Source organism: Camarhynchus parvulus, chromosome 3 (assembly GCF_901933205.1).
Source record: "Camarhynchus parvulus chromosome 3, STF_HiC, whole genome shotgun sequence".
Classification (NCBI taxonomy): Eukaryota; Metazoa; Chordata; class Aves; order Passeriformes; family Thraupidae; genus Camarhynchus; species Camarhynchus parvulus.
Window position 1 is genome coordinate 109,246,020 of NC_044573.1, and position 10,826 is coordinate 109,256,845.

At 41.6% G+C, this 10,826-nt stretch overlaps 1 protein-coding gene across 1 annotated transcript in view; it reads right to left on the reverse strand.

Moving 5' to 3' along the window:
• PKHD1 (PKHD1 ciliary IPT domain containing fibrocystin/polyductin) overlaps positions 1–10,090 on the reverse strand; it is a 237,982-nt gene extending 227,892 nt beyond the window's left edge. The window contains exons 1-7 of the mRNA XM_030944782.1: positions 10,039–10,090; positions 8,904–8,981; positions 7,817–7,961; positions 6,151–6,250; positions 3,975–4,032; positions 3,048–3,126; positions 801–875 (exon numbers count right to left, since the gene is read on the reverse strand). Coding sequence (XP_030800642.1) covers positions 801–875; positions 3,048–3,126; positions 3,975–4,032; positions 6,151–6,250; positions 7,817–7,961; positions 8,904–8,981; positions 10,039–10,090 — 587 coding nt within the window. The remainder of the gene's footprint in view (positions 1–800; positions 876–3,047; positions 3,127–3,974; positions 4,033–6,150; positions 6,251–7,816; positions 7,962–8,903; positions 8,982–10,038) is intronic.
• Between the last annotated feature and the right edge of the window lie 736 nt (positions 10,091–10,826).

The window sequence follows — 10,826 nt, forward strand, 5'->3', positions numbered from 1 at the left end:
ACAGGTCTGCCTGGATTGGCCCAGTTTAGATGTTTGGAGTTGGTGGCCAATCCAGGACTGAGCTCTCTTGGAGACAGTCCGGGAGAGCGAAGTTTGTTTTTCATACTTTACTTTTCTTATCTTAGCTTTAGCAGCTTCTGGAAACTCTCCTTTCTTTTTCTTTTTAGTATAGTATAGTATATGTATATATCATAACATAATAAATCAAGCCGTCTGTAATGGAGTCAAAGATCTACGTCTCTTCCTTCACCCAAACACCCTTGTGACCACCGCCACAGGAAAAACTTATTTTCCCACTAAAGATCAAGAGTTCAGCAGCTTAGGAGGATGTCTTCCAGCAGCAGTGCTCCAGCGTGGCTCCTTTACATCTATTTCTAGAAGCTGATGCTGTTGGTGGCCTTCAGAACCTTCCTTGAAATAAAAAACTGAGCAGGGACAAGTGCAGGCACAAGGGGAGGGTGAATAGAAAGGACAAAAATGCTTCCCCTCTACTTGCTCCTCTGCAGGTTCCTAAACTGTGAGAATGAGCAGGTAGCAATTAAAACAGATATGCTGCCACTACATCAACCCTCTGGAGCCATGGAATGACAATTCCCATGATAACTCACACTTATGTTTAAGCATTTGAAGCTGCAGAAAGCCAGCAGCCCTCACCCACCCATCACAGACCATAAATCCTCAGGGTCTTTCTTCACTTTAAGCCAAAGTAGAAAAGTTTCTCCAAAAGCCACAAACATTTTTGTGCACAAGCTGTGCTGAACCCTTGCACCAGCACAAACCCAAAGTAAACCAGAACTGACGTGGTTCCAGCTCTCCTGTCAGCAAAAGAGCAGAGACTGGTCCATCCATCTCCTTCTGAGGTAAGAACAGCTGGCCTGGGCAAAGAATAAACAGGAAAGATTTGATGTGATGCAGATGAAAACCTGATCTTGTTAAAATCAGTAGCCAGTATTTTCCCAAGGGACAGGAATTTTCTCCCACTTGTATCTAACATTTATTAACCTTCTAGAAAATGGGACAAGCCCTAATCTCTCATCTCTGCACCTGCAAAGTGCATTCCTCAATTACTGTGGGAGCTGCAGCTCTGTGAGAGTGCAGCAGGGCTCTCCTGGAGACACCTCATGCCAGCTCTGAATGATCGAATCCCCCCTCCCTGAGGGCAAGGCTGAACTCCAGGAGGGCAATTCCCACCCACACCTTCCAAACCAGCAGGCAGCACCACCTACAGTAAGTACAATAAAAATATAGCTCAGACATTTCTTTATTTCATTGAGGAAAAGCACTAAAAACATCTACCAGCAGAAATCACCCAAGCTCCTAATAAATAATTTAAATATCTGTTCCTTAAAGAATCAGTATGGGACAACTTCCATTGGAGAGGAGGAAGAAGACGAGAATAATACATTCAGAGTAATTAGCAGAGTAAGTAAAGGCTGGCAATGATTCTTTAAGAATTAACAGCTAATTAAAGGAAATAGGTAATTAAAACCTGTAATGCAAACATTTTGTGATGACCCATCCCTCACAATGTAGTTTTCTATGGCCCATGTTTCAGAATGCAGTTTTATGAGGTTTTTCTAAAAGACCTTGTTTTTATTAATACAGGTGGCTGATACTGAGAACCTTTCCTTTTAAGGAAGACTAAAAATAATATCAGTGCTGCCAAATGTTTGTTCAGCATCACTGGACCAGAGCATCCCATACAAAGCATGGAAAAAGGTGCAGAACACACTTGGAAGCACAAAAACCATTCCCTTTTTTTGCTCCAAATCCTGAATCAGCGTGACTGAGTGACAATCTGCTCTGGTCAAGTCCAAGTCCCCACCTGGTACCTATTTCCTAACACACCAAAAATGGGCAAATTATTCTTGTGAAGCTACAAAGGGAACCTGTCTGGTATGCTGGGATTTTGAGGCCATTTCCTTTTGGTGAGGCTGAGCTGTAAATGAGTAATCTGGCAGCAGAGCACTGCAGGCATGTCCAGCCTGTGCTCAGACAGAGCAGCCTTTCTTCCCTCTCATCAAAGCTTCCAGGGCTCCACCAGAGGCGGGTAAAACAATAACTGATGCCAAACAAAGGATGCTGATGTGCACAGTGTGGGGATGGCACGGCAGGAATCTGCACTGGACTGTCCTTCATGCCAGCAGGGAGTTTAATCCCTTAGCAAGGGACATTTCCAGTCAGCTTGAGAGGTCATTAAAATGTATGTCAGTGTTAAATATCTTATGCTGCAATTAAAATTTCTAACTACTGAGAATACACGCTTGAAATGATCCTTAAACTGCTGGCAGAGTAACTGTGGATTAATAGTTTATCTTTAAAATACTTACCTGGGCTTAATTCTTCACTGGCACAGAAATCACAAACTCACATTTGGTAACATATCCATACATATGGAAATACATATGACATACAGCAGGACAGTGGTGATGCTCATGTTGGATTCACTGTGTTTAAAGGAGCTGCTGTCCTAAAATAAGGGATTTTTTTAAATCTAGCTGCTTTTCTCCGTTCCATGTAACTACAGAAGCAACATTAAAAAAAAATCAAACCTCTGAGAACAAGAAAACAATCACAGAGTGTTTAAAGCAGTGAACAGCAAAGTCTTTTGTCTCAAAATATTTCTCTTTAGTCTTCTGGTTTACCAGAGCATCTGCTTCAAACTAATCCATTTTTTTTTCTTAAAAAAAATGCAAATGGAAAGGGGAAAATTTATTTAACTTTTCAACTCTGACATTATTTTAATTAGTTAAATTTTAATTTGCTAGCCAAAATAAAATCTACAGCAGCCAGCTGCAATTACAGTACAATTCACACTGAGCTGTGATTGACTGTGCTGCCAGTAAACAAACCAACCAGCTTAATGGACCAGTTGCAATTAGATTAACAAAGTTTGCTGGAGCCCAACTCATGAGCTGCAATAAACCACAAAGGAAGTAAATGGCAATTCTGGGCCAACTGGTTGCAATTTATTGCTGTCGAGGAGGCTGATGGAAGAAATGCCAATTTACAGGGACTGCAGCAGATAGCTGAGTGTTCATAATTACCCATCAATATAATCCACATTGAAATCCAGGGTCTCATATCTGCCAGAAATTGTCTTCCCATGAATCTGTATTAAATTTCCTGTTTAAGAGGAAATGGAAATTGAAGAGAGTCTTTTAAAAACAGAGAATTTATTTGCAGATTTTCTGAGTTGAACAAAAGGAATTAATGGTCTTTATAGATTTTGCAGAGGTTCCTGCACTGAATGTGCTCTCAGCTTTTACCACGGCTCAAGATAATTTTGCACTTAATTCACTTTTCTCAAAGCACATGTCTCTGTTTCCCAAAAAAAAAATTCATTCCAGAAAAATGAATTTTTTTTGCATATCTGAATTTACACAAAGCTCACAATTTTTCCTCAACTCTTTTGTTAGCTAAACCCCACTTTCTAGCCCAATTCCACTGTAGAACCTCACGAGACAACCAAAATTACGTCATTTGTACGCCAGACAGGGTGAAGGTCTAAAGAAGGATCTTGGCATATCTGTGACCAGATTATTCTCCTGCTCTTCACTCACTCTGGGAGGCGAAACATCCATCCAGCTAACACATAGAAAGCTCCATACTGACACCCTAAAGCAAGGCATGAGAATCTAGACCTAAACTACACCTGAAAACAATTAGAAATTAGGGATTGATTTAGATTGAGGCACATCTGTGTGATACAATCATCCATGTGACTGTCTGAGCTCTTGAGAGACCAAAATCATTTGTTTAATCTTGACTTTGAGGATCAAACTTTCAATTTTATCTAAAGAAACCTGGAAATACAGAAATAATAGAAACAGGGGGGAAAAATCTGCCACATTCCAATTAATTTTTCAGACCAAAATCAGTGAATGACTTCTCATGTAACTTTAAAGTCTGATCTAAAACCCCAATAAGCAAAAGCTCTGTATGGCAGTACAGATTAAAGAAAGGTCCCATACCTGGGGTGCCAGATGATGGATTAATTTGGTAAACCACAGGTGTCTGCTCAGCTGAGAACTGCAAAGAGAAATTTGCCGTGAAATGTCAGCTATTCTGCAGCAGTCCAACCCCGCCTGATGGTGCATTGCTCACAACCCAGCCAGCAGCTGCATTTCAGAAACCCACACTCCACATTTATCTTTGAAGCAGATTCCTGCTCTGGGAAAGGAGTAAGGAGAATTATTCCCCTCTCACCCCTTCTCCAATCACAGTCTAGATTAGTGATATTTTTACATCTTTTGTGCCCAAATTGCCCATCCTGCTTGATCCAATGCCAGAAGACACAGTTTAATACAATATCAAATTTCTAAGTCATGCTTTAGCTGAAGTTAAAAATTGCATTTTATCTTGCTGAATGGTGACATTATCTTGTTGAATGGTGACATTATTGTTCTTCCCAATAGTATATCCTATAGAACAATTGCATCATCATAGATGTGAAATACTTCAGCCATTCTTTGGCAAGTTTGTTGGGTATCCTAAAGCAGTGGAGCAAAGACTTTGTCTTGGCCCCATCTTACAGCAAAACAGCAGAGATTTTTGGGGAAAGGACCACCTTCACCTCTGAGGAAAAAAACCTTGGAAATCATCAAGTCCAACCATTAATCCAACGCTGCTAAATCCAGTAAAACATATCCCCAAATGCCACATCTGCATAGTTTTTAATGCCTGCAGGGCTGGTGACTCCACCACTTCCCTGGTGCTTGACAATCTTTTGAGGAAGACATTTTCCCTAATATCCAATCTAAACTTTCCCTGGTACAACTTGAGGCAATTTTCTCATCCTGTATCTTGTAACCTGGGAGAAGAGGCCAATCACACCTGGCTGCATCCTCCTGTCAAAGAGTTGTGGAGAGTGAGAAGGTCCTCCCTGAGCCTCCTTTTCTCCAGGCTGAGCCCCCCCAGCTCCCTGAGCTGCTCCTCATCAGACCTGTGCTCCAGACCCTTCCCCATCCTTTTTGGACATGTTCATCTTCTCCACCTCCTTTATGATCCCCCTCAAGACCTCATTGGCACTTACAGATGCTGCTCACAGCCCAATAAATATCATAAAAAATTAATTTGTTGCATTAATTCAAAGGTACCATTGCACATATCAGTTTTTTTCCTAAGTTTTCCTTGGAGGCCATTCCCTTTCAGAGCTCAGTCTTTCTTTCCCTCCTACTCCTGGTCATGTTAGAAATGAATGAGCAGCCACAAACTTCCACCAGCAATGGCCACTTCTGGGGGCAAAGGCACCATCACACCATACCCCAGGCTGGAGAAGATGTGGAGAAAGAAGCCAAAAGCAGCGTGAAACTGGGGCCACTGGCTGACAGAGTCTTGTGAGCTGCTCAGACTTCTTGGTGCCTGCAGCACCTTTTCCAATCTAATGCAGAGGCAAAATTAATTTTAATACATGTAGCTCCCAGGGCCCAGCCCCAAAACAAAGAGACACATTGTGGTTTATTTAGCTTGGAATGTGCCTCATTAACAGCATCCCCTGGTGATTTTTCATCAGCTCTCTAGGCTAGCTGAACCACCCAATGACTCTTCAGCTTTAATGTGCAATTTACTGAAAGTGCTGGGTTTTTTTGCTCAAAGTTAGCACAGAGGTGGGATGTGACTTTCAAAAACACCAGGCCTCATCCCAAAACACACAGTTATGGTTAAGGATTCTGCTCTGCAAGAGATCGCTGAATCCCAGAACGGTTTGGGTTGGAAGGGACCTTAAAGATGCTCTCATTCCACATCCCTGCCACGGGCAGGGACACCTTCCACTGTCCCAGATTGGTCCAAGCCCCATCCAGCCTGGCCTGGAGCACTTCCAGGGATGGGGCAGCCACAGTTGCTCTGGGAAGCCTTTGCCAGGACCTCACATTAAAGAGTTTTTTTCCAACATCCAATCTAAACCTACTGTCTTTCAGCTTGAAGCCATCCCTCCTGGTTCTGTCTCTAATACGCCCTTGCAAAAAGTCTCTCCCCATTTTTCTTTAGCTTAGAGTTGGAATTGAATGGTCTAGAGGTCCCTTCCAATCCAAACCATTCCATGATTCCATCCATTTCAATGTATTTCCTGCAACACAATGTTCAAGCTTCACTCCCCTCAATACATTGAATTCTTTATCCTCACTTCTGCACTTGCTTGATGATTACCTTGAAAGAATAGTTCTCTTTCTCCACCTCAGTCAGGTTGTTAATCACATGTCCTTTAAAGATCACCTCCACGTAGTACAAACCTTCCTGGAGTGAAGACCTAGGTGGAAGAAAATGTGTATTATATTTTTATACAAATTGTGTTTAGAAAATGCCAAGTCCTTTACAGAGTCTCCATTCACAGCAAGTCCACTGAGACATCCATAGAGCAAATGAGCTTTTACACTGTCAGCCCAAACTTCACACATATGAAGTCAAATGTTAAAATAACAATTCAAAAGAAATGTGCAAGCACAGCAAGAAATCACAGTTAAGAGCAGAAGGTGACAGGACTGCATTGGAACTCCACCTAAATTATTGTTAATGCAAAACACAAGCATTCTCATTAGGCATGCACAGAAAATAATTGTTATTCGTTAGTAATAAAATGAATGCCTGGGTCTGCAGGGCATCTTGATCCTGGTCCATAAATTAATGCTGCATCCTTGTTTCACAGTTTCCCAGCACAGCACCCAGCAAAATTAACTTCCAGCCAAATCATAGCAGAAGAATATGGAAGAGTCCCATTAGGTCCCTCTTCAGACCCCAGTCTTCCAGTCCAACCACCTGTGTTAAAGCTATGACAGGATAGAAAACAGGCTGCTCAAACTGCCCAGCTGGTGCTTGGAACCATATTTATTTCCTGTTCTATTCGTAGGACATAAGACATTCACTCCCTCTCTATCACCTTGGACAGGTCAAGGACACCAAAAGCTGGTAGAGTCTCCTGCAAATTTTCTTGGGAGTTTTGCATCTGAGAGCTGGATGTCTACAAACCTCTGCAAGTCTGAGCCTGGACTGCCCAAGAAGCCTCACTATGACCCTCAAGGTATCCTTAGGCTTCATGAATTTACAACAAAAATCAATCAACCCAGGTTAGCAGGTGCTCAGTGAGGCCACAGCGTGAGGATTTGTGACGGAATTTTGAATTTGAGGATTTCTGAGTTGTTTTAAATAATGTGATTTATTTTTCTTATCTTCTACATAAGCAAGAAAGGTGAGTTCAACTCACATCTTCACCACATGGCTCAGAAGGTCATGAGACCTCTAGTAGCAAATATTTATTTACCAATAAAACACTATCAACAAGAATATTTATACTTTTAACACAATCCTTAAATATTTTGTCTTATAGACTCATACTACAGTGTAAATTTTATTAGTCAATCATGTTATAACACAAAAATATACTTTATAGTACTATATATAGTACTACATACTATACTATATATAGTACTGTATCGTATATATTGCATATATATACATGATATAGTCTATATATATATGTACTGTATATTCTGTATATAGTACTATATACTATCTAGTACTATACTCTAAAACTCAAAATTTTCCTCTGTTTTAACTTAACCAACCTCTGTTTTAAACTATAAATCCTCATTCTCACTTCTAATACCTACATCTGGAAGCCTTTTCCAAAGTCTCAGATCAAATCCTAATTCTAAACTTTGACTTACAGACCCAAAGTCCTGGAATTCCCTAAATTTCATATTCCAACACCACAGGAATTCTTTCAACTCCCAAGCTTCCTGCGCAGACACTGAAGGAAAAGGAGGATCCTGTTTGACAAAGGGCAAGGTGTCACCCACAGTGTAACCACGGATCATACCTTGTTCTGCACCTTATGGTGGGCAAGTCCAAATACAGAGGAGGGACATCACACGGCAGCCTGGGCAGGTCTGGGTGCACCAGGGACACCTCCAGCTGGGATGCGCTGGCTGGAGAGACAGATTCTACCTGGCGGGATGCTGAGCCTAAGCAATAAAGTCAGTCAGAAGAGCTCTGTGAGGACAGGATCACTCCCAGTCACACAATGAGCATTTTTGGAGGTACAACCCAGCTTCTCTACGAATAATGTTCACAGTCCTTGATCAGGCTTTTTAAAACCATGTTTGTGGATTTTCATGTTGTGGTGGTTTAACCCCAGCTGTCAACTCAGCCCCACACAGCCACTCATTCATTTCACCCCCAGGGGCATGGGGAGAGGATTGGAAGGGTAAAAACCACATCCCCAGGTGCATTTCCACACATTTTTAATTCCCCCTGGTGAGCCTACCCCTGCACTGGGCAGCCTGTGCCAGCTAATGACCATGCACAGCTGATCCAGAAACCAACTCTCTTCACAACGAATAAATATTCATCACTGTGGAAAATCAGATCCAGCTTTGTACAGTTGCTTTGGGGCCAGAATGGACATGACATACAATTTTCTGAAATTTTTACTCAGATCTCATGTTTATCATAAGAGTTTTAAAATGCTCCAGTATCACAGGACATATGAAGAGAGAAGACTTTTAGCTTTTCTTCAATAAAAGGGCAGGAGCAGGAAAGAAATTTCTAACCCTACATCTGAAAAATAATAAACATTTTGACTTCTGTTGCTTAGAAATAAACCTTCAGCAATTGCTTATAAAGTCATCGTTTCAAGCTGATTTCATGCTATGAGTGTTATAGCCTATGGCTCTGTTGGGCAGGGTTTGTCACTCCAACCACAAACCTCAGAAGGGAGCTGATTATCTGTTATTTTGACATCCCTGGAAGTGTTCAAGATCAGGCTGGACAGGGCTTGGAGCAACCTGGGATGGTGGAAGGTGTCCCTGCCCATGGAAGTGAGGTGGAATAGATGATTTTAAAGGTCTCTTTCAATCCTTTCTATGATTCTATTTCAACACATAACTCCTCAATTTAATGCTCACCATCCAGGGTGATGGTAATCCATGTTCCCCCAGCAATGCTCCCATCCTGGGGCTTGACAAGTGATCCTGAGGCTGTTCCTGCAAAAACAAACCAGCTCCATCAGGCTGAAGGGAAATATAAATATTTTCAAAAACTTATTCAGGATAACACACAGTGACCTGAGATCACCTTCCTGTGATCCCACCCTTCATCCCATTTCTCTTTCTCAAGCATCCAAATTAATCATGTTTCCCATCCTTTCCCCACCATTCTCCCCTGTTTACAGCTCCCCTCAGGGAGAGGTTGACACCTTTAGGGCTTGGTGAACCAACCTACAGCCTGAGCCTCCTATCATCCTCAAGAATTAAAGATTATAAACATAATTTTTATTCCTTCATCTCTCAAAGAAATGTGTTTGCTGACTTCTGTGCACCCTACAAAAATTAAGGGTGCCTATAAAATATATCCTTTTCTGGCTCCAAGACAGCCTGTCCAGCTGTTTCCTTCTGAAGTCCTTAGGAGAGACATTCAGGCCTGGAAAAGAGCTCCTGCTTCATTATGTTAATCACCTATAACCTTCTATGCCAGGCTTTTCATAAAGACACCAAATTCCTCAGATAATTTAGGATTTATTTTGGGTACCCTCATTCTCTGAAGCTGAGAGATGAACCAGGCTTCCTTTTATGCAGCCACCAACCAGAATTTTCCAGAAGTCATTTCACGGTGATATTCACTTTCCTGATTAACATTTTAGGAGATTTCCAACTTCTTAGCTACATTTGGATGCAATCTGATCAAACATCAGTACTGATCACCAAAGCCAAATACTGGACATTTTTGCATCATGAACCCTTAATAGCAACATGCAGAGAGTGACATATTTATCATCAAATAAACAAAAAACAATAGGTATTATATGAACTCAGGTAGGACACAGAGAATTACAAATTAATCCAGAAATCTCCTCTATGGCTATGGAAATAATGCCATGGAAATCCAATGATAAGGGTGGACAATGTCCAATGTGCTACAGTCAATATCCCATATTTTTCAACACTCTTTAGAGGTTCTTCTCCATGACTCACAGGCAGTCTATGTCCAATCCCCACTGTATTTTGCAGGTGGGGTTGGAGACAGCACCTCTCCATCACCCACCTGCCAAGAATATCAGCACAGCACTCAGCAGGAATGTTCTCCAAAGGTTCATCTTGGACATTGGATGAAGAATTCACAAGAGTCTGGCTCCAGGACCTTCCCTGTAACTTAAAATAAATAAAAAAATCTGTATTCTTTCTTCTCACTGCAAATCTGTGGGAGCAATAGCTGTGAACTCTTCTAATAATTTAAGAATATAAATATTTGAGTTGCAGACCAGGTCTTACTTGCTGTCATAGCCAGAGATATCACACATTTCTTTTATAAAGTCCATGTCAGGAGTTGTTCTAACATTTAAAGACAGACTGTCAACTTCTCCTGCCTTCAGCCTCAGTATGGAAAAAGCACGGGTGCATTAATTTAGCAACATTTTTAAATCATCAAGTGGTTTTGGTGGGAAGAGATCTTAAAGATGACCCAATTCCAACCCCCTGCCATGGGCACAGACGCCTTCCATCAGACCAGGTTGCTCCAAGCCAACCTGGTTTCTGCAGCTTATGGACCACAAGATCCACTGTAACCACTTTCTATTTCTTGCACATTTTAACACACTGCAAAGTGCATGGGGCAGAGTCCAGCCCAAGTGGATGCTGCATTTCAATTTCTGCAGGTGCAGATGCTGCATTTCAATTTCTGCAGGTGCAGAAAACATCATTTGGATTTAATTTTGTTGTTCTTTTTAGGAGTTTTTCTGGCTTTACTTACCTTATTCAATTTGTTCTTCCTCCATTCCTCTGATGAGTGAAGGGCAGGGGCTCTGATACCAGCACGGGAGCTCCATCCCTTTG